At 37.7% G+C, this 25,181-nt stretch overlaps 1 protein-coding gene across 3 annotated transcripts in view; it reads right to left on the reverse strand.

Annotated features, from left to right (window-relative positions):
- The window catches only part of TBC1D1 (TBC1 domain family member 1), a 105,628-nt gene that overhangs the window by 17,125 nt on the left and 63,322 nt on the right, over nt 1–25,181 (reverse strand). For 2 of the 3 annotated variants that reach the window (XM_086464088.1, XM_086464089.1), the window contains exons 11-16: nt 23,730–23,858; nt 21,263–21,382; nt 19,939–20,078; nt 8,528–8,713; nt 3,979–4,140; nt 909–1,067 (exon numbers count right to left, since the gene is read on the reverse strand). In XM_086464088.1, the coding sequence (XP_086320214.1) occupies nt 909–1,067; nt 3,979–4,140; nt 8,528–8,713; nt 19,939–20,078; nt 21,263–21,382; nt 23,730–23,858 (896 nt within the window). The remainder of the gene's footprint in view (nt 1–908; nt 1,068–3,978; nt 4,141–8,527; nt 8,714–19,938; nt 20,079–21,262; nt 21,383–23,729; nt 23,859–25,181) is intronic. The other variant, XM_086464090.1, reaches the window with a different exon arrangement.

A 25,181-nucleotide genomic window follows, 5' to 3' on the forward strand; every position in this document is an offset into this window, starting at 1 on the left:
TTTGAGGTATATGAAGACTGCTCTTTTACAATTATCTGGAGCAATCTCTTCTGCTCTACCCTAAAACAATAATTCCATTCCATTTAGATTTCCTTTCCTGTGTTTCCTTCTAATACTAGAAAAAAAACTTTTTGAGCTTTGAACAATAAATACGAGGGAAAATGGAAAACTCTACTCAAGAAGACCAAAATCCCGCCTGAAGCCCACCTACCAGTCACTTCAAATTTAAAAGCCTTGGTTTCTAACCTCTCTCCACTAAACTCAATGGACTATAGTATATGTGCCTCCACAGACCAATTCACTGTCCCTGAATCAGGAGCCAGCTACTGCCTAAAGTTAGGCAGTGTGAATAACCAGCCTTAAAAAAAAAAGTCTTTTCTTCTGTTATTAAAAAGAGCTTCTTTCATAATTGTTTTAATAGAAGTAAAAATACCAACTGCTGGCAACTATCAATGAAAAAAAGAAAAAAGTAAAAAGCAAAACTTCTGCATTATTAGCAAAACTTCTGGATTATTTCAAGTAAAAGTGTTTAACAGAGTGAACACTGGACATCAGGAATGAATAGCACATATTCAAGAGTCTGCACTTAAATACTGACTTCCTTTCTAGACAATTTGTATTCCACGGGCCTGTGGTGTTTACTGTCAATATCTGAAATACAGATACATTAAAGTTATATCTAGCAACCTCTTATTACCATGTGTTGCGAAGGACCTCTGTGCTTGAAATGATGATTTTACATTTTCCTAATGGTGTCAAGTAATAGTTTTCACTTATACCATCTTAAAAGCAGTTCTTACCAACAACCTGTTATTAAATGGTGAGAGGCTTTTTGTGTGTTACCTTCATTTATTATTATCCAGAGACCATATATCCTTATTTTAATTTCAGACCACTACTGTACTTACCTAGGTCAATAAGTATTGCATGCTGTTGAGAAGTTAGTTGTTTTAGGAGTTCTTTATAAGGTGTGTCCTTTGGTTGTTGTTTGCTCGGAAACTGATGTTTAAGATGGTATTGCTCTGCTAGAAACTTCCAGATCTCCCCACGGTGGTGACGTGGTACTCCTGAGAGAAGCAAGTCATTAAAACAGTACTCATACTGAGGGTTCAGCTACAGTTGAGCTAACAGGACTGAGGAACTGAAGATCCTATCTGCTAGATATGCAAGCAGATCCCTAACTGCTAGATCCCTATCTGCTGCCTCCAGTAGACCATAAATGCAGATCAAACTACAGTGCTTATACTTCCTCAACCAATAAAAGACATCAGCATCTTAACATGAGAGATTTAGGGTAGAAACAAGGTGAGCTGCCTAAGTCTAAAGTTACTGCTTGCATCCAGTCTAAGAACTACCAGAAAAGGCAGCAAAATTTGCAATACTTATCTCTGAAGTTATATGCTTATCTCCCATTTTTCCATGTAAAGTACATAATAAAGCACTGCAATAGAACTAATTAACATTTTTCACTAATTACCATTTTTCACTAATATAGCACTGTTGTTAGGAGTAAGTTTCAGGAAGGTAGGATGCACACATACCAAAAGTGTAAACAAGTACAAATGAGATATGATCTAGAGACTACAACAGAAGGCAGATAATCATAAAGCAAGTACTGTATTTCTAGTTTTGCTGTTGGTTTGCCGAATCACTGGTACACGTAAAAATGTTTTAAAGCTTGAATTTCTTTCTCTATAAAAGGAATGATGCTACTTAACTATTTTACATAGCTAATGGTAGCCTTCATTTGTATCTATATGCAAAGCTCTGAAAGTAACAGAAAGGTTACTGTTACATGCATAACTTATTCAGCACAAGACTGGCATCATTAAATCATCTACACAAGAAATCAATACACTATTCTTTGGGAAAGTATTCTGTCTAATCCATGATGTACTAGAACCAGATATTACAGTTTGAAGTAACTTATGGCTTAAAAGTCTTTGGACTGCTTTTTTCTTTTGGTATATATTTAATATATGAATAACAACAACAACAGCAGAAATAAAAATTGACTCAAGCATACAACTTACATGGAAAGATAACAAAACATATTAGAGCAATTTCACTGCCTTCTCCCGTAAACACAAAAAGATATGAATTTATCTCTGCAATACTTGTTTTTACTACACTATCATAATCCAGAGACAATTGCTTGAAAATTAAATGCTAGTAGAAATGTATAATATTTAAATCCACATCACAAGTGTATTTGGAGAACATTTCTGTAAATTACTTTAGGGACCTTAAATCCAATTATCAAAAAGTCTCTACATGAAATAGTGAGGGGAAAATGCTGTTTCAGATGCTGAATGAACCAGGTTCTCCTCTTCAGATACACATCTAAAATCCCATTAGCTTCAGTGAGATTGAATGTGTCACATAGGGTAGAACTGGTTTAATAGTGCACATTTACAGCTGCAAAATTACAAATGAATTAAAACTCCCTTTAAGGAAGTCATCCAATATTAGGTTTATCTCTGTATGCTGCATCGTACATGTAAAATATTTAGTTTACTATGTCCTAAATGAAAGATGCACTATATTTAAACATCTACTGCAGTGTACATTATAGGTCAACGCTATATATTTGTTGTCCTAATTTAAGACTTATGCTTAATGAAACCTGCATTTCTTACCTGTTTGCCTTGTTTACTCAAGTTATTTTTAATGGCTTTCGTCTAAACTAGAACTTGCTAAATTCAATTTAAATGCATTTTTAATTTCTGCATATATGTATATGAAATTTGACATCACTCTATGAACTCTGACACAAGTGGGCTCTAGAGAGCAGAGCATAATAGCAGCATCAAGAGCCAGGGATAATTTCCCCATCTACTGGCTACTTGTATGTGTTTCTTATTAGCAATCCTCTAAACAGGGCTTTATTTATTTATTTATTTATTTATTTATTTTGCATCACTCCAAGTTTTTTAAGCTTTATTTTGAACTCTAAAACAGGCCAGCATCACTGGACTATCAACAGAAACCAAGTTTTTCTCATGCTCAAAAATTGACTGGACAGGGCCCTTTACCTACATGAATGGAAGGAAACCTGTCATTAATGAGCTTTCCTTACTCTGCAGAGATTTGTGCTTGGGGCATTTGATATTGTTAGAAATCTACACATATCTGCCTTAAATGGACAATTTGGTTTAACTTGCTTGAATAATTGCATATAGGCAGGTACAATATTTAAAATACTAAACTTCTACTAGTGATGAATTTTTGACGCTTCCTTTACACATCGGAAAGCTTTGTATAGAACTATAAAAAAGCTCCTTGGAATAGCCATCTTCACCATCAGCTACACACAGCACTTAGCACAAGGTCTTTGGGTCCAACCATGGAGCAAACAACATTAGGTAATAACTCGATTTCCTTGATCATTTAAAAAACATCCTTAGGTTATATTACCTCTGATGCAGCAGAGAGAGGAGCTGGTTGCTCAGCCCTGCAGTTGTGAGGAAGACTGTAAGTGGTGTTTGCAGGTACAACGAATTGTTGAACTCGGAAAAAAGGCATTTCTAGAGAGATATCCATATATACTGTTTTTATACACACATACTATCCAGGCTGGAACAGAGAATTTCCAGATAATAGTGCAGACAGTTTCTTCAGATATTTACACAGTAATTTCTTTGGCATTATCCAGGCTTTTTTCTTTAATTATAACTTTTAATTTACAAAATCAGACTGCAATAATTGTAATACACTCCTGTATTTGTTCTCCTGTAAAGACAAATGTTATTCAAAAATGAATATCTAGTACTGTAACTCCAGCTACTGATGAAAAGGACTGTTACCTGCATACACATAACCATGAAGATACCAAACATTGTTACTTGTTTAGTCAGCAACCTGAGGAACAGCTCTAGTGAGAATCTGTTTGTAAGGAGTGGTTTAGAGGTCACCCTATTCCTTTTCTAATACAATTTACATGCATTTCAACAACTAAAAATAACAAACTGTGCTTACCTTGCCCAACAGCAGAGTGTATTTTTTCCACATCAAATTTCATCTTCGACCTTCCAGGTGTATTCAACATTTTTTCCCAAATCAAAGTTACATCTTTTAAGCATGGTGTGATTTCTTCATAGTCAAGTTTCAGACGTCTGTTCTGCAAATTGTTTTCTGAAGCTAGGAAGTGATATCATGAATGCACCAGTTAATACTGTTTACTATTTGTAAAACTGATTAATTTAACTTAGAACTCATCATGCAATCCACCTAAAATGAAACCCTATGAATTCTGAAACATTACATATTTAAATTTTTCTGACTGCAGGGTGGTTTGATTTGGGTTTTCCTAACAGGATTTTTTCAATTTCTCAGCTCCTAAAAAGAACTAGTGCAGGAGACTAACAGCAAACAAAAATACAAAATCAATATAGCAATCTATTTCTTATGCACGCAAGCTCCATAACAGTAATGACAAAAAAAAAAAATCACTTTAAAGGGGATCATTCACATGTCCATTTTTATAGACTACATAAAAAGGAAAGTTCACGTATAGAAAATTTCCAAACCCTGAACACTACAATACATGAGGCTCTCTTAAAGTCTCCACTGAAGAAATCAGAACAACGGTCAATGCATGATTCAGTCTTAAATTAGACATTTTAGATCATCAGAGCTCCTGGACCAGAGATGCACTGTAGTCTTAGTGATTTTCTCAGATTACAATTATAAGAATATTCACTTATTTTCATGTGTTATCTATAAGGGATTAAAAAAATTAATCAACAGCTGGGAAATCATCAAAGAACCACAGCAAAAATTAAATTAATTCTGTAGCTGAATATTAATTCCAAAGTTTAGGAGTGGAGTGCAGATTTCTAAGGGATTCCTGGAAAAGCTTTTAAGTTTCATTTCTGTGGGGGCTTTTTAGTACTAGAATGTACCTAGTAAAAAGGGTTTAATGTAATGGCATTAATGTAAACTAAATAATAAAGCACCTTCCAGGAGAGCAGATGACTTTGTGCAGGTCATGAGACTGAAAAAACAGAAGAGGTCTTTCAGCACAGATGGAGAAAAAAGGTGCAGTGCAGATGAGATAGAAGGATGTCAGACATCTATTCCTAAAAGGCATGAAATGCTGAAAGAAAATGCTATAAGGAAACCTTGACAAAGCTACACAGAGAGCACTATGGAGTAACACAGATTGTGGTAAGTCATGGAGAATTTTAAAAAAAAAGGGTGTCTCAGTTTTTTAATTCGGCTATAATGTGGCTGAGGACTCAAAACACTTAGCTCCAGGACAACAGTCTTCGGATATGGTCAGCAGCTCTCTACTTGTAAAAATGAGCAAAGCACAGGTTCAAAAGACTGAAAATGTTCTGAAGTATTAAACAAAAATTAAAAAACACTTCTCCTCAATAACACCCATCGAGCAAATTACAAACAACAGGATTTGGAACCATGTTTATGAAATAGCTGACCACGATTTTTAAGTTGCCATGATGTATTTACAGCACTTCATTGTTGTAGTGATGCATTACTGTAATGCTAACAAGACACTCTCATTTTGAAGATATTGTGCCATACATCATAAGCCTACTGCTACATTTGAGGATTTCACAGTATGAACTCACAAAATCACACTCCTATATGTTACAGTCTTAAGACAATCCATGTTAAAAGGATGTTATCTCTTGTTAAACTCTCCATTGTCTGTATGTTCAATCTGCTGATACACATTTACTAAACAGTTAATTCACCTGAAATTTACATGGCCCTTAATGACACTAAAATAGCCAACACTCAAGCTCATCTTGTTCTGAGATCTGTACCTGCAATTAAGATTTTTTAGATTATCAAACTGTGAGAGTTGCAAAGGGTTAGCTTGTCCTGTACTCTCACTGGCTAAAATAAAATTCTAGATTTTAAAAATGGAAAAAATAAAAGAACTGTTTGTAGTCAGGAAGTGTCCACCTTACCTCCTTATCCTGCAGCTGCTTTCACATGTGAATGATTTCATTCAGTGAGGTTATTCATGTGACTTATGATGTTACCTAAGTGTTTGCAAGATCTGGACCTTGTAGTATTTCATTTTGACATCTTCTAATTTAGTTTTTCACTTTTTGCTTCAAAGTATGGTATTTAATTTTAAAACATGACTTTGGCTGCACATGTACTGACACATGCTTTACCCATCCTGATACAGACAGCTGTAGCTTAATTTTACTCCTCTGGGTGTTTTTTATTCCTAGTTTCTTGCGGCTTTTGATTTTCCCCTGTAGATTATATTCAGTGTTTGACCATAGACCCATGTAAATACGAGCACTGACAGTTTTATTATAGCTGTGTGTCCACACAGTGATTCTGTGTATCTAAACTCTTTGTCAACTTCTTCATACTTCCTTCAGGTCAAACACAACATATTTATATATGAGAATATTAAAAAAACTTAAAACACATGTAGCATTGTATGAAGATAACTTAAAAAGGGCATTTAAGTTTCAGCTTATATAAAAACAAACTCAGAGAAATCTTTCAGTGTTCCATCTTTTGCAAACAAGTGCTTTCTGGTGCTTGTCAACTTTTCAGTCTGTTCAGACTTTTCTGCTTTATTTGGTCTTCTTATGCCACATGCAAAAATGTTACAGTGGGAATGACATGCAAGGACTGAGGAGAGAATATGCCTTTTATCAACAAGCTTAGTCAGATACCGATGCTACCCAATTCCAAGTATCATACTTAAGCATTATCAGTAAAGATGCAACACACTGTACATGTAATTGTAATATTTTGTTCAGTATTAAACAGTAGTACTCTGAGAATTATTACTGCATGTAAAATATTTTTACTTCCCAGAGACAAAAGCATCGGAACATGTGGCATTACATTACAAAGCTGTGCTCACTGCAGCATAGTCACCATTCTTTTCAAGTACTGTCTTACCGTCTAAGCTCTTCATGCAGCAGCTACCTAGGACAACTTACTCAACGGTGCATACTGCACAGCCTGGGTGTTCAGTTATGCCCACACCTACCTCATTCATTCACTAACTAGCTTCAGACATGCTCATCTTGATGAACCTGTGATGGTTTTGCAATTGTTTCTTTTGGGCAGAGAAAATTGGAGCATCTCATTAAACTTGTTAAAATTTTTATGGATATTAATGTCCTGCAGTTGCTAAAAACTTGACTGCAGGCTTTAGATTCAGAATATGAGATAATTTAAAAAAATAATCAGGAGTATAAATATACAAAACAGAAAATTTATTTCTAAATGCTAGGTCCCATAAAAATTCCAAGCTGGAGGACGACTTGATAGAAGCTTATTTGTGACAGCACTGCTCTCAGCTGAAGGGATTGCATAAATCATTGCTCTTGGTACCTCCTTCTCCAGACGGTCTTGGCCGCTTACCCAAGGGCATTGTATATTTGGTATCCACATTTGGTATCCATATATTTGGTATCCATATTTTATTTTACTAGATTAGCAAGTACAGTTGCTGGGAACATGCTGGTCACCTGTGGGCTTCTTCAGGTATCAGGGTTGAAGTCTAGGAGCAAATAGCCTACAGGTGGGCTAAGTGTTCTCAGAGGCCATATCCAAGGTCTGAGAGGTGTTTTCACCTTCCAGCCAGGAGTCTCAGCCCAAGTTTAAAGAAGCATTTAATATTTGGTATACTGACCTTTTCACACAGCTGGGCCCTTTCTCTACACAGTTGTTCTTCCAAGAAAAAAAACCTTCCTCAAGTTTACACAAAGGCAAGAAGAATTGCCATTTTCATGCCAGGCACCTCACCCCTTTAGGATCTAGGTGCCTACTCTCCCTTCCTGATCATCTAAAATCAGCCAGATAAACATTTCATCGTATCTTCAAAGGAGCAGCTTTCAAGGGCAATCACTTGTAATTCTGTATGCAGCTGCTACAATAAAAATGTGTATTCTTAATCAGCTGCACTTTATATGTAAAAATTGCCACCACAAGGGGTTTGTTGCAGCTATGCATTCAGCCATAGAAAATTTTTGTTAAGAACAACTGCAAATTCCAGTTTCTCAGGCTCCATCTCATCATCCTTCTAACTGATCTAAGTCACTACTACTCCATACAAACCTTGCTTGCACAGTGTGTGCACACAGGCAGGCACCCACAGAAGTTCACAACTAGCTCCTTAAGAACTTCAAGGCTGGCTGAACAGAACATTGCAATGACCAATACTTAGTCAACGACCTATGGATGCGAATGTAGAAAAGAATTCAGTTCATGATAGTGATTGTGCTGAATTCCTTGTCAGGGCTTCTAGACACCAGACTAAAAAACCCCAGCCATGGTAAAACTGAAAGAGTACCAATTAAAATCAAGTAAACAAATAATCAGGTGAAGTGATAAAAAAAAATAAGTGCAAATTGTAACCTACACTAATGAGAGCTGAGGCAGATACTGCTGCACTGACTTAATCTGTATGTTCCTAAAATGTTTCATTAAGGCTTGGTCCAATCCACTACCAAGGCCACAGAGCAAACCAAAAAGTGAACTTGTATTGCAGTAGGGTGTAATCAAGAACTTCACCAACCTTGTAACTTCTGGTTTTCTTTCTCCATTCTGAGGAGCAGTATCTGTTGAATAATGGCTTTCTTCCACAACTCACGAAGCTCACGAGGCGACCGTTTTCTTTCTTCTTTCACTGGCCCAAAGGGGCCATCTTCACACACTGGTTCCAACGGGGATCTTGGTGGAAGTTCTCCCAGTTCAGTGTAATCTTTAAAAGAGAGAAGCTGTTGTGAACTACTTGAATGGTAGGTGAATTCATGAATAGGTGAATGAAGGGCCACATTTTCAAAGATTGCATATATATCCATATATCCATACCTACACATACACACATGCACATGGAGACATACTTATATAGGAGGTAGAAATACCAAGCATGGTTTCCCAAACGACAGTTTCAAGCAGATTTTTCAAGCTGCTTCTGAGTAAGGATCATGAGACAAACCCTGGAATATTTTTTTCTATAACCTGATAAAAACACTGTGCCATATACCAACACCATGGCTTGCTAAATACAGCTTTACAAGGACAGAACGAAAAAGGAAAAAGGAAGTTTGAGAAATTGCAAAAATACAACCTACAGCTGCAACCTGGCATGAGTCAAATAGCAGATCAAATTAAACATAGCACCCACATAATTTAAAGAATTATCTCTAAACTGTGTTTAACAAAGAAAACACACACCCTTATAGCTACACAAACACACCACCTAAGGCCATACAATGGGATGATTTAAGTTCTTTAAGTAAACATGCAGAAAGGGAGACAGGCGCCTAAGACATGTTCGCTCTCACTTCTAGTTTTTAACCATGTCATAACCTTCTGCACTTTTTCTTTGGCTTCAGATGGTCTACCACAACATGCGTCTTTTTGTCAAGCATGCAAGGTAATTCTAAGACTGAAAACGCTACAAAATAAAGTGAACATTAAACGAATCTCAGCCAAATTGAAAAATTGTTTCTTTTTAGAGAAAGCGTAAACAACATTGGTTTTAATCAAGTTCTCAACATAAGTTCTTATACTTTGTTTTCTTAATGCCTTCTGCAGTATCACTTAATTTTGTGTTATACAGCTTCTCTGAAGGCTCAATAGTCTTTGATGTAACCTGTATCTAGGACAAAATTACTCAATTCACCACTTTTAAAACTAATGGGTAAACCCACCCATCTCCTCCTACCCAAGCCCAAATAGAAAGCCATTGCAACAGCACTTCTTCAGCCAAACAGAATGGCTGTAAGATGCCTTCCCAAGGATAAGCTAACCAGTTATGCATGCAAGAAAATGCTTTAAAATCAGCACAACAAAAACCATTCCCCAGACTCTCCAGCCAAGGAAAACTACACCTGTGCACGCTATTTCAAACAGCTCCTAGAGAAGGGATGCTCCTGAAACAATTATTCTGTGTGGTAGCTCAGTGGTCCATTTCTTTATCATTGCCTAGCACAGTGATAAAGATTTTGAATTGAACACACATACACACAAATTATCTCAGCTCTACAAACAACAAAATAGGAAAGTTTTCACCCTTTCAGAATCCACTCAGAAAGCTACCATATATACTGACTCACACGGTTCATATGCAGCTATTCTTTTCTTGTTTGTTGAAAGGCACTGACACAACTAAGCTCAGATGACTATATAAGAATGGAAACGTTCACAGCTGTTGGCTTCTGCTTTTCTGAGTTTTGCCACTGTCAATCTTTCTTTCTGAAAGAGTCAGAGACAAATAGCGTGGGTCTAAAATCACCTGTTTCCTTATACAACACGTATTTGTTTGTTACCACAGTTAAATTCAAAGGCTGAAATATACATATAAAAAGAAATTCAATGTTTGTGTTAGCAGCACAAATTAAATCTTTACTCTGGATGTAAGTGTGGATACCCAAACTTTGGGTATCTACAGCATTTCAGAAAACAATGAATTTCACAGGAATGTGAATTAGGCAAAGGACAAATATTTGACACTTTAATGGCAATCACCATTTGTTGCAAAAAGAAGTAGAAAACACTGACAGAAGCATTCAAAAATACAGCTGGTTATGAAAAATATCAATACAATGAAGAAATTGTATTATATCCCTTAAAATAAACTGGGAAATATCCATTTCTTTTTTTTCTTTACAGTAAATGGAAAGACTTCCCTGGCAAAGATCTGCAGTTATAGAAGAGGTAAATGTCATCAGTTAGAGAAGGAACACACACTCAATAATCCTCAACTTGTGTTGACAAATAAAGGAAAATTATTTTGATTTCATTGTTGGTTTTGATGCATTACCTATACTGTCAACAATGTTCTGGACATATAGTAGCTTTCATGCTGATTCTTCTTATTTTGCATATTACAGAACATTATAAGGGAAATGCTATTAAGGATAATGCTGGTAGAACTGCCTTAATTTGCTTGAATAAAATAAAAAACTTTTAAAAATAAAAATGCCATTTTGAATGAAAGTTTTTCATTTTCTCTAAGGCTGCATTACATGCACAAAGTAACATTGCCACAAGAAAAAGGAATTAACAGAAGTGGTCACCAAATATTAATGCAAAAAGTAAAAGTGATCCAGATAGGTACAGCCTTATACACTGTACACTATCTGTAGTCTGTTCACTTCTTATTACATTCTTATAGCATTCAGTATAGAATGCATGTACATCTTGGGGGAACCAAGTATCTTCTCACCCTACACATACTCTCAGTGGTTTATATATCGCCTTTAGAGCCAGATATGTATTCTGGTTTTATGCATGTATATATACATGTATGCGTGAGAAAATATCAGACTATCTACAGAGACAGTTTACAGTAACCCACTTGCAAAAAAACAGGCTGCCAAAACACATGCAAGGAAATGGATTAAACACACTGCATTCCTACAGCAAAAACAAACATACCCAAGACCTAAAATTTATCTGTATTTAACATACACATTCTACTTTCTCAGTGCAAATTTTGTGGATTGGTCTTCAAGTACCAACTTAACAAAATACCACCTCCTAATTTGTTGGAGATGTTACTCACTTCGCATCCTCCAGTGATCAAAGTTACTGTTGCAACACTTGAACCGCTGCAAAGCGTTGATTACTCAAGTCCATGGCCTGTCTCAATATAGGCTGAAAACTGGTCTATTACTGACTGATAAGATCAGTATTCACTAAAAGAAATGTAACTGACAATGGTTAAGGCTATAACAGAAAACACAAAGGTTACAAAATTCTATAGGCTGAACAATTATGATTATCAACCCTACCTCTAACTCTTCTGTGGAAGAGTCCTAGGCTTGATTTTGTCTTCCAAATGGCAGCTCCTTTTCTCTTTTCTTTCTTTCTTCTTACCACTTGTGGATATTTAACAGCAAGTCTAAAGTCTACTCTGATAAAGTGTAACATTCACAACCTGCCTTCCCTCCCACCTCCATGCTGGCATGTAGCAGGATGTACAGAAACCAAAATGAACCTGTTTAGCTGCTCAGGTGGCCTGTCTAAAGTTTGCAGAGTTGCATCAGCTGTTTGACTGGTAAAGGAGGCGGGGAGGTGGAATGTTCAGTTAATCCCTCAAGGCAAAGTGAAAACCCAGACATTTGGTAAGTCAGCACTAACCCATGTCCATGAATGTACAACAGGGTGATCAACAGACATGCCATCCAGCTTCCACATCAAGAACAGACAGAAGTAGAAAAAGTGTAACAATACACTGAGTATTTCTTTATTATGCACAAATGATCTGGAGGACAGCAGAGAAAACAAAGATAAATAGTAGAGCAGTTCAGCTGAACATAACTGGGACCTCACGTTCCACCAAATCAAACTGCCATGTGTTAAAATCCAAATAACGCGCAGCCTTCAAAACTTTTCTACGATTAGTTAAGTGCACTTAAGCAGGATCTGAACGCTTCAGCACACACTGAAAGACTGCTTCCTTGTTCATCTGCCAACTTTGTCAGCTTTTGTTGACTCCGATTCTGCGTTTGACCTGTACTCCTTTCAAATATGCTGCTCCCTTCCTGTAGTTTCCATATACATCTGTACCTGTTACTTCTACAAGCCTACCATACTTCTACTCTTTCAGGTTCAGGATTGGGCAAGTTGACTTCTGTAAGTCTGTGAGTCCAAACTAAGTATTCCTCAATAAAGAGTGTACTTCACTGGGAAAGCCACCAGTTTTCCTGTGCTTGTGAGAACCTGTGCAAGGTAAAGAACTGCAGATGAAACTGCTCGTGAAGCAGATGGAAATGTTGCATAATGTACTAGTGCATTCATACGTACCTCGGGAGTACTGCTCTGATGCTCCCACTGCTTACACCACCCAAGAAAAGAGAGGGCCAATAGTAACAATGAACTGAGATGGAATTTGTACAGCAGATCCATTCATTTGTACCCAACTCCTTGGCTTCGTGTGGCAGTGCTTCAATCCTAAAATGCACAGTTTCCCTACACTCCAAAAGGATTAACAAAGGCATTACACAAAACTCATGTGCAAAGATGACCAAGAAAACAAAGTACAAAAGATTATGAAGAAAGTATCATGGTATATTGCTACCAGGGACCACACTAAAGAAAGTTTGTAAATGAAAAGCTGGTGAATGACTGCAGTAGAAATTAAAAGAGACAATACTTGACTGGAGGTGATATAAACAGGAAAACTCATTAGCTCCAGAAGAAGCTACAATTAATACAGAGCATTTGCTGGGACTGTGGGAGGACATTAAAGTATTTGAACAGCGAGTTATTAAAATGTTGCCTTAAACCTTATTTTTTAGGAAATTTCATTTGTAATTAACTAGAAAAAAAATTAATTGATGAATAGTCTTTAATTCAACCAATCTCAGTGTTAAACAAGGCTTTCCAAACACAAGAAAAAAAAGGAAACCCACTAAGAGAAAGCACACACCCGAAGTAAAAAACAACAGAAATGACAAACCCACCTAAAAGCATTAATTTAAAAAACATTCTTTCAGAAGCACTTAGTCTAACAAACATCAAATACTAAAAGCAAGATAATAAGATTCATCTTTGACTAGAAACTGCAACAACTCACGTAGAAAAGAAGGGCTTGTTTCATTTCTATAGGAAGCTAATAGGGAGGAGGCTCAAATACAACCCATTACCGCCATCCTCACTATGTAATTGTTTACACATGGCTCTCTAAATGCAGTGTTCACCAGTCACATCTGCTCTCCAGGGCTGAGAAGTCAGGCAAGACATGGTGAGAATGTGGCCAGAAAAATTCCATTAAGCATCTTATTTTCTGTAACACTATTTTTCTTTGTTGCATTTGAAACATCACAAAATTCAGCTTGGCAAACAAAGATGAGAATCTCCACAGTCATGTAAGATTAAATTGCCCAAAAGAAAGGACTTTCACAACATCCTTAGTTAGTTCTCTTCCGATGTCCCATTCAGGTCATGAAACACTACAGTTCCATACAGCATACAAAATTAAAGAGGAACTCCAAACTTCTATAACCAAGGATACAATATTCTATTATTTTACACAGATGTCTGGAATATTTGACTTCATAACCAAATGTGGTAATGTGACCAGGAGCCTTCTGTTACCAAGAAGCTTCAGACACGGAAGCACAAGAAGCAACAAGTTCTTCTTGTCTGATTTACAACTTAAGGCAACGGTTGAACGAGGAATCCTTGAAAAATGGGGTATTTCAATACAGCTGATTAAAATCAGCTCCGATATATGCTTTAGAGTTTGATTTTTCTTTTAAAGCCAAGAGCTTCTTAAAAAGTAATCACTACCTCCAAATTCACCCCATTTACTAATATTATCAAGCCCTGAGATACAAATGCTGTAATATTTCAAAGGGCACAGAAGCTGTCAGACATTATATGTGGTACTTACTGCTTATAGCCAAGCTCCTATGCTGCAAATCAAGACTATGAGCATATATTTGCTTTGAGAGGGACAGAACTAAGTAATTCTAACCAACTGGCTTTATTACAGCATTTGCAAAACTAGTCATTAGTTAATTAAGAATAATTTTGATGCTAGAAAGAACCATTAAAACAGTATTGGAGGACACATTACAAATAACTTACACCACATAAACATTCTAAGTACCAAATGTTAAAGAAACAGTTTACAGTATTTGTAACACAACTACAAAGTGATTTAAAAAATATTTTTGCTTAAACAATGGAAGAGATATAACCCTCACCACAAAGCACATACAAACAGATAGGTAGGTGCTAACTACAAATGGTTTTAAGAATAAAGTTCTTCAAACCCAAACTCTTCTTTAGCACTTAGGATTTAACAGTTTGCCACCTCTGTCTGCCAGAGACTGAAACCCAATTAATTTCAATGAACAAATCAATTTTTTTCTTCCTGTACAGATATAGTTGTACTTTCTAAAAGATCATTTTTTTTCTGCAAGTCAAGTTGTAAAATACTATGTTGTTCTGGCTAAAGTTCCTTTTTTTCATCTGAATCTATTTTCTGAGTACTGCTAAGGAATACCAAGAATCGCATTCCTCCAAATTGTTATTTCTGTCACTGTTCAACACATAACTCCAGCCCACTGCCCATCTTCAAACAAATCACCCATTCTCCAACCTAAAACTGGCACAGCTGTTATAAAAATCTTGCTGTCTAGTGCCAACATACTTCCTGTAGCAAGAAAGCTCACAACAAGCACCATCACTTTCCCACCATTTACTTCAGAAAACTATTCACACCCCCTTTAAATCTAGCACTTGACTTTCCTCTGCTGGGAGTTTCTGCCAATCTGCCAAACAGTTCTCCCACTATGACCAATTCTGAACAGTCAATATGTGAAAATTGTAGTGAAAATAGTCCCCTGCACAGAGACGTGTAGATGCTGAATAAAAGTATGCAAATATCCTGCTGCACTGCAGTGCAAGGTGAAGTTTCATGACCACTCTGCATTAATCTAAGTGTGTCCTGCTCCTGAGCACGATAAGAGCATCCATCCTCAGCTTCCAGACACATGACCCTGCCTGCCTCCCTGTGCCTGCTCAAGTGCTTTTGTAATACCATGAGTGGAACTAGAAAACTGATCCAACTGAGAACTAGTCAATTTTTTTTTGAGTGAGACCATACTCAGCGGGTTTAAAATGATCAAGTTGTTCCCTTCAACTTTTTACCAGCGAAGACAGAGAACTAGGAAGTCCTAAGCCATTTGCATACCCATAGAATGTGGCTCTTGTTAGAGAGACTCTACAAAGTATGAAGATCTGTCTGCAACTAGGGTGGGCAGGTAGAAAGGCAAAAATCAAAGAACTGAAGAAACATTTTTATTACTTAGAATGTTTAAGACAGTGAGTGGGAGAGCCACAGTGAATTTTGTGCACTTTATATATAAAAAACAGGACAAAAAAAGCTTTAACAAAGGAGATTAATGAAGACCTTTCAAAAGAAATACAGTATTGTAACAGATGAAAGTGTGATCCATTTTGTAAGTGATCTGTGCTCCTCTTTTTCCATCTCTCCACTTTGCAGGATACAACAGTCACTTCCATCCCCCACAAATAAATAAAAAAAATATCAGACTGAGTGTGTCTCAAGGTGGCACTGAGAGAAACGCTGCCCCACCAGTGCTCCACACCACTTGCAGCAGCATAACACAGAATCACAGAGTGTTAGGGCTTGGAAGGGACCTCAAAAGATCATCTAGTCCAACCTCCCTGCCAGAGCAAGAACCACCTAGAGTAGATCACACAGGAACCCATCCAGGCAGGTTTTGAATGTCTCCAGAGAAGGAGACTCCGCAACCTCTCTGGGCAGCCTGTTCCAGTGCTCTGTCACCCTCACAGTGAAAAAGTTTTTCCTTATGTTAATGTGGAACCTCCTATGCTCCAACTTGCACCCGCTGTCCCTTGTCCTATCATTGGACATCACCGAGAAGAGCCCGGCTCCATCCTCCTGCACTTGCCCTTTACGTATTTACAAACAGTGAGGTCACCCCTCAGTCTCCTCTTCTCCCAGCCAAAGAGACCCAGCTCCCTCAGCTTTTCATCATAAGGGAGATTTCCATCCCCTTATTGACCATTCCATGGGAAGTGGCAAACAGCAGGAGACGAGCTTGGACATTTGATCTGTAGCTTGCTACAATAGAACCAGCATAATTCAACCCTGCAAATCTCTAGCTACCAGCTGGGAAGCAACAAAAATCTCTACAGATCATGTCACCTATGCAGAACATCCTTTCTAGATCTCCAAACTGGAGATAAGCCTCATCTTCAGGCTTACCAGAGATCACCTAGCTGCCCTGCCAGGTAGCAAATTGCATAATGCTTCTCTGATGTGCTTCATCATAAAGTTATGTACAGAACCAAGCGAAAACAGCAGGGAAAGCGGAAAGTGGCAGCACCATCCAACAGGAGGTGGATGGAGGAGGGCCTGCACACGGGACTTTGCTCCCATACCAACCAAAAGTAATGGTTTCCTGTACCTGAGGCTGTCTGTTGTCTCAGAGTGCTCAGCTTGCCTGAGCGTGGCTGGATTGAGTCCAGCTGTTGGGCAAGGCAGGAATCTCAACTGGCAAGAAAAAATGACTTTCTAGTGTATCTATTGGCAATATTTTTTTTTTTTTAACTACTGATTTAGGACTGGTTTTCATTCGACCCCTGAACTAGTAAGAGAACATCCTCCTTTATGTATAATGACCCCCTTCTTTTAAATAATGATGTCTGCAAAACGGTGTGCTGTCTGCCTGGTAATACATGACACAACCACCAAAACACAGCTAGCAATCATTCCTCTCCAGCCAAGCTACAGGAAATGAAGTTTTAGCTCAAACCACTTACGAACGCCTCCTAAAGAAGCAAAGGATCCAAAGTGCTAGACAGTGGGACTCAAAGTGCTGTCAGGTTCATGTGGGAACTCAGGACACTAGACATCTCTCAAGTTCAAAACCTCATAAGATTAAGCTTCAAATTTCTGCAAAAGCTATGTACCGATTTTCTGGTGGTTTTTGTTTTGTTTTGTTTTGTTTTTGAACTTCTAGTAAATACATCTTCATATTCTGCTGTGTTAACCACACAGATAGTGGCAATGAACACAATGCATCTTGAGATTCAGCTCACTACTTGCCTATACAAATGGAATCACAAATGTCAGGATCTAGATCTTTCTGTGTGTATAAATCTTAAAGTTGTTTCTATTTCTTGTGACATCTTACATATGAATATTTACTGATTACAACCCAAAGCAGTTACGGCCACAGAGAAGTTTCATTTTGCTGACAGTGCCTGCCCGCATGTGGTCAAAGCAATGCACAGTCCAGGCATACTGGTGGATTTTATGCTTAATACACAGTTTGGTAAATCAGCCTATGTTAAGCTTGAAAAACTTTATCATCTCTGACTCACAGAGATCTGTGTCTCTTGGTTATCTGACTTACTAAGCTTTAAAAAGTCCCTAGCCTTTTTTCTGACCGGTGTCCTGCAGAGTACCCTGGAGTGGTGTGTGGGCTATTGCAGTTGAATGGAGAAATTGGTCAGTGGAGTCACAGTCTATAAAGGGTAACTCATTAATGTTCCCTTGTTTCCCTCTCTTCATGCTTACCTTTGCAGAACACAACAAAACATGTTATCTTCTTTAAAACCCTGTTTGCCCTCTGTCCCATCTGGCTAAAACTGATCTTTTGGTGATACATCACTGTTTGCATAAATCCTGTTTCCAAAGGAAATCAGTCTAAACAGAGTGAAAAATACTTTAAAAAAAAAAAGGGAAGTACAGGTAACCTACCAAATCAATAAACCCCACAGCATGTACTACTTCTTCTTGATAGAATATGAAAGAAAGATGAATGAATGAATGATAGCTAGTTACATCTACTCTGGAACTACACAGGTTACTAAGTTAACTGTGGTGGTGAGTCCAATGTAAGATTATCCGTACACAGCTCTCTTAAAGACTACAGAGACTGGATCACAAGTGAGTATCCTTTAGTGCCAGAAATGTTCCAGGAGATGCATGAAAATCCAAATGGAAAAAAATCCAATACTTGTTATAAATAATAAATAAACCCCCACCCTAACTCTGGGTTTTCTCCATAAATTGAATATGTGCCTTGGAACAAAAACAGAAAAAGAAAACAAGAGTGAAGAAAAAAGCCAGATACTTTAAATTGCTCCTCCTATTAATAGCACTTCCTGTTTTCCATTTTGGCCACACTTGTTTCTCCAACTGTTCTGCTTACCCAGCTGTAGGTTGTTAAGATTGTATCTCGCAGCTATTATGTCTCAGAGGAAATGCTTGGATAGGCAATTTAGGGTTTTTTTTTTTTTCCTATTTAATATGGGAAGGTTTTGTGGCTTTCAAAAACAAGTAAGACTATTTCCAGTAACAAAAAGATGCATCAAACTTGCAAAACCAGTAGCTTCACAGAACAGCTGAGGTTGAACAGCTCCTTCATATGCCTTGAAGTACAGGAGAGCACTTCACACATATGTTTACACAGCATGCTCCTGAGATCACTTTGTTTTGAAGTACGCTAAATTTGAGAGGCATCAATGCCCATATACAGCTTACCCCATCGTCAGTCAAACTACGTTGCAAGCAATGCATGAATGAAGAAACATTTTGTTACATGCTGCATCCAGTTAATCAAGGTCTTTCTTTAAGACACAAGAAAAATGTCTCAGTGACACTAAGATGGTTACTTTTTACTACATTTACTACCATGTACTGTTCCCTCCTGTTTCCTTACACTTTCTCTTCTTTCTTATACAATGGCCTTAGAGATCAGTCAGAAGGCAGAGTTTGCAGAGCTCTAGTTGTGAAATTTAGGGAGCCAGAGACATTATCTACAGACACAAGCTTCTCTGAGGCATTCTTGGCCTCAGCATGTGCTGCACTAGCAGGCTCAGATAAAGTGAGATGCATAAAATGACGCACCTGCATGCTCACGTGCAGTGATTTTTTTTTTTTTTCTAGTCTACAGAATTTCAGGAAATAACTATGAGTGGATAACTATGGCTCAAGTGGCAAACGTCACAGACTGGGGCAGCATACATGAGGTCAAATTTAGTCTGGTATAAGTAACACTCTACAGAGCTCAACTGAGGCCATAAGAGAAATTTAATTCCTTCTGCTAGGCCTGGATTTTTCTAGTCTGTAGTTCTACATTCTATACTCCAGCATGGAAAGATGAAACAGAAGCATCACCTTTTCTTCAGAGCAATACTTGGATATACATTTTTTTCTCAGAACTCATTAAAATAGTACATACAAAAAGATTTTTCTTCTCTGGTTAGTTAATTTGACCCAATTTGAATTATGTGAAATACAAAGCTGAGAAATAAAAACTCAACAGCTGATGAGCTTGGCATGACCAAAAAGTAGTACAAACAGACCACTGAGCAAATATGCCCACTCAGTAGACAAAACGAGCCACACTTCACAGACTACATCCAGTAACAACGTTCAGGGGAGCAAATAAACACAGACTTTACCATCGTATCGGCTGGGAGAATCACATGCTTTCTGAGGGGTTGCCACTCGGAGGAATATCTGTTGCCTCCATGAATGCCGTCGAGTCCTCACAGGGCTGTCCGGACCAATGGCCTGCTGGCTGTGTTTGGATTCGTAGTCGCTAAAATTGCAGAACACAGAATGCCTTGTGAGCAGGTTACCTGAATAGGCTAGTAACAGTGACAGAGTCTTTAGTGACTACAATAGCACAAACCATCAACTAAGGGGTGCAGTGTGCTGTGCACATGCTGGGTCAAGCTCTTAGGGTTAGGCAGGTGAAGCTTGCTTTGTGGCAGCAGGCTTATACAAGGCTGCAAACATCACTTAGGTTCACCAAAAGGGTCTGGCAGCTCTGTGCAATCTGCTTTCTCCAGTTTTAATTAATCTTCAGCTTTCTTTGCAGCAGTGTATGAAACACAACGCACTAAGGACACATCCATAATGTATCTTTACCATTCTACTATTTAAATGTCATCCACAAAATCTAGCAATTATTCATAGGAGACACAAAGAACTGCTGATGCCTTTTATCAGCACAAATCAAGGAGCTTCCAACCTTCTCTGAACTAAACATCCAACCTTCTGTGAACTGGGTATGTAACATATTCCTTCACAACACAGACTTGGAGGAAAACTTTTAACCTTTGTGTTCACAAGTCACCATCTGAAATAAGCAACAAACTTGGAACAATGTTCAGGAACCTGGGATGCTACTCCTTTAATGTAATCCACAAACTAAATACAGAGATTTTTATTCAGACTATTAAATGAAATAGTGAACAGCAATGCTGTTTTCCTATTAAAAATCCCACTAATAACTTTCACCCGTTACATCTTTAAATTATTAATTGCTTTATTCCAGCCATTGGCTAAATAGTTGCACGAGTCTGTTGAAGCTGAAAGGGATACGGGAACTTCAAACAGCTCTGGGAGCAACTGGGAGGAGCATTTTACAGACCATCCTCTCCTTACAATTTGAGGACACTGACATTGCTTAGGATGAACCATGCATATTCTCTTAACTGAGAACCGCCAATAACAGTCCTGTGACAGAGATAATCACAGAAGTACATAAATGGAAGTTGCATGACCATTACAACATCAAAATGGGTAAGTTCTGCGATCTTAACAGGGGAGGTGTCTGGGATAGCTCCATCCTTTTGACAGCAATCACATGCAGAATACATGCAAGTGAACTGTTGCACAAATCAGGGTTCGCCAGTGCAAGAAGCATTTGAAATATTTCAGACAAAGAAACCTTTGAAAATAAGAGTTTTACCTCCGGACTTTAAGAGAGAACCCTACCTTGTTGTGTTCCTAAAGTCAGAGGTATTATTTTCATCTACAGGAGCCAGAAATTTTAAGAAATTTGGCACAGAAGAGGAAGAATGAAGCTTTTTCCTTAAGGCAGTACGGTAGGAGACGCTGAGAGTGCAGTTGGGAAAAGTATAGTTTAGAACAAAGAAGTATAAATCCACAGAATAAAAATAATACATACAGCTAAGTTTCAAATAAAACCCAGCTAAATTCTGAAGGCCTGAATATCAAGGAAACCAAAGTCAAAACTGAAACTGTTAACAAAGGGCTGCTTTGAAATACATATTTGTTTGGGCAAATTAATATGTTCCAATACAAATAAATGTACTTCCAGTAAAGTTATTATTCTTTGCTATATCCCAAGATTTTTAGTGCATGTTTGAAGTAAATTCCTTTAATCTAACAAGAACTGACACCAACTTTATCATTGCACATTTACTTAAGTATCAGTTTCAATGATTGACTAAATTTGGGGGAAAAGGTTAAGAAAAGCTGACACCGATAAACATGCTGGCAAACGAAAAATAAGTCTTTGACAAAAAGCATTTTGTAAAGCATTAACAGTGTTTTATTCAGACAAGCCTGGAACATTTAAGTTAAAAGCTCAGCCTTCTGACTGGTCATTTAGGATTGTGGCTCTATTTATGCAACAGACAGGAGCACTAATCACATTTCATCAACAGTCTTCTGGCCAACATAATTCTGCTTTCTTTTAAAATAATAAGCCCCCAACATGCTCAGAAGAAGGTCAATAGAAGCAAGTGAGAACAACTCGGATAACGAAAAGTTTCTGCATGGAATGAAAACATAGAAAATTACTTGGCTGATAATACCAGACCTTTTCTCAGAGAACACAAAAACCAGGTGAGTAGGAGAATTTACTCCTGAAAAAAACTAAGTTTAATAAAGAACTGCTTCTGATAAACCACAATGATATACGTGGATGGCATTTAGCACTGTCTCCTGAAGATGCGAATCGGATGGGGGGGATACTCTGGGATAATGACTAGTATGAAGTGAAGCTGTTCTTTAGTAGCTGATATTGAGCATGAAGAAGATAAGGCTGTAGCATGGTGTGCCCTGAAAACAGGTTTCACTCACAATCACATTGTAAATCCATCACCATTATGGTAACTTCATTTACAGAATACAATCAACCTGGGCAGTTTGACTTTATTGATTTAAACTCATTTGAAATCCCTATCAATGTCCATTTTCAGTCTTGCTGCTTAGAGGTTCAATATGGTATACCCTTAAATGACAGGGAAAGTGAAGAAGTTGCTAGTAGGCATGCAGAATCATTACAAAGTCTACTTGGAAAAATCGACTTTGGAGAATTTAACCTTCAGGATTCAAGTAAAGCTTATTAAAATGAAGAGTAAAGAGGACATTGTAAACTCAGTTTCCTCCCTTAAGCTACACCACTTCTGAGGTTAAGCTACATTAGGAGAGGTGCTAGTTAGTACTCAGCAAATACAACTGAAGGAACCGGTAACACAAGGTTCTCAGTTGAGTATTTTCTCAGGATCAGAAGAATCAGCACCTTGGGGAAACAGGAAGCCTTCACTCAGAAGAACAAAACTAAACAATAAACAGCAACAGCAATAAAAATTGCTTGCCAATGGCCAGTGACTGTTGACAGCACTTCCAAGGACATTTGGTCTCATTAGCCTTTTGGGCTAAATAAGCAGTTTTAGCTCGAGGGTTTAAGAAGGGATTTCACAGTTAAGATTTTCAGGTTCTCATGGAAATGATGTGTTAATGTCCTTTTCTCAATGTTCTCTTTATGTATTTTTGTTCTAAGAAAGGAGGCACAGAAAAGTATCATTTGACATTGTTCAAAGTAATCAAGAGAAATACATGAATTGGGGTTTTTTGTTTGTGCTTGGTTTTTGATTTTGGGGGAGTGGGAGGGGTTTTTGTTTGTGGTTTTTGGTTGGTTGTGGGTTTGGTGTTTTGTTTTTTTTTTTTTTTTATCGGCCCTCCACAGTCCTGCTATTTCTTGCTCCATTTAGTTAACTTAGTCAATTTGCCTTTAATGTCAGGCACAAAAGGCTATTAATATGTTTCTGTGTTACCATGAACAAAGCAGAACAGAACTGAATGATTCAGGAGGGACAGAGTGAGCTGGACCACAGGTTCTTGGCAACTTATCCTTCACACAATTTAAGCAGTGCTGCTGTCTGCTGCATAACAGCAAGTTGCTTTGAAGCAACTAACTCTAAAGAAAGTCATGTGTCCAGGTGTCCGAAAGAATTTTATTTACTAAAACAAAAAAATATGCAAGTAGGAGCTCTACATTCAGTAGCAGAGCAGTTAAAGAGTTCCCTCTCCCACAAAAATCTACAACCTTTGGCCTATATTAAATTATTTTAATTATTTACACTATAGAGCTTCGTATTTATGACATGGTAAAACAAACCCTACCCCAAACTATGTACAGGTGCTAGCTCACCTCTTTTGTGCAAAATGCCCACTTTGTTCTCCACTTGAATTATGCCTTAGATATTTAAAAAAGTTGGGTGAAGAGGCCGAGGGATTAAGACGAGCTAGAGTAGGAGAACGTGCAAGTTGACCAGAAGAACTTTTAGATTCGCCGACAGATGTGTTCAAACCGTATAGTGGGATTCCAACCAGAGCGATGGAGTTGAGGTAGCACAAAGAACAAAACACAGTAAGATAGGAAAGGAGGGAAGGGGGGGGAAAAAAAAAAAGTGAAATCCCTTCTCTAATCTTTGAAAGGGACCTGGCATATACAAATGAGCCATTTCCAAGGTTTTTTACAGTTAATGCAGTAACTGTAAGAGGCTGAACATTTTAACCCAATCAGCAAAGTCCCAAATACACACTTACTGGCTTCAGCAAGGCATTTTAGCATATGACTAAATTTAAACTAAAAAAATCCCTGTCACTGACACACCCCTTGCTTCTCCTTCATAAGTGCTTCCCCTTGGTTTCTATGATAAAGTCAGGCATACGATCAAGAGCTCTAATGGATGAGAAGTGAAATGCTACCTGAAGAACTGAATTCATTTACACTTCGGAAACAATGTATGAATTGAGGTAAGCTGTTCAAACACTCTCATAAAACGTATAAGACTTGTTAGAAGTCTATCATTGCAGTAAATTTGGAGAACTTCAAGTACACTTTTCTTCTAAGTTTTCAATTTCCCCTGATCCTGTACATTTGCCATGAAAGGGAAGTAACAGTGATTTCTTTTTGTTTGAGTTATGTGAGGAAGCAGGCACACTCAGGCCTTATTAAAAATTACATGATCAAACTCAAATAGAAATAACCAAGGAAATGAAAAATATATTTAATTTCTAGCTAGCATACATAAATTCTAGCTGCTATAGTAAGCTAAGAACTGATTGAACAAGGAGCTACAAGCATCATTGCAACTCTCATGAAGATAACAGACCAACAACACAAGTCCTAAATAGCACTACAAAAACATTCTACTATTTTAGAATCAAAAAGTTCAAAGAAAGGACAAAAAGGCAATCCAGGTTATGTCTCCTTTCAAATACTGTAATTCTATTTTTTTCACTGTCATCACCTATTTCAGGCATGTTCGTTTACTGCCCTGCCTCCTGCAGGGAAAAATGAGCCGGAACACATACAGATTTCCTACTGTCTAACTTATGTAAACGAGCAGTTTTGGCAGTAAAACAGAAGCCTACAGACAGAAACGTTTCCATAGTAATTGGGAAAAGCCAGATAGAGAGAGGGAAGAAAAAGTTAGGACGAGAGTTTAGAGAAACAGAGGCAGGCTTTCAAAGGAGGATAGCTTGAAGAATACTAGCATGAAGGCAAGCAGTAGCTTGTTTTTGCAAGTAAAATCTACATAGGCTCACTGAAAAGCTAGACAGGAGCCTCACCTCTGTCAACAATTAGGCAATTTAT

Source organism: Leptosomus discolor, chromosome 4 (assembly GCF_034619465.1).
Source record: "Leptosomus discolor isolate bLepDis1 chromosome 4, bLepDis1.hap2, whole genome shotgun sequence".
Classification (NCBI taxonomy): Eukaryota; Metazoa; Chordata; class Aves; order Leptosomiformes; family Leptosomidae; genus Leptosomus; species Leptosomus discolor.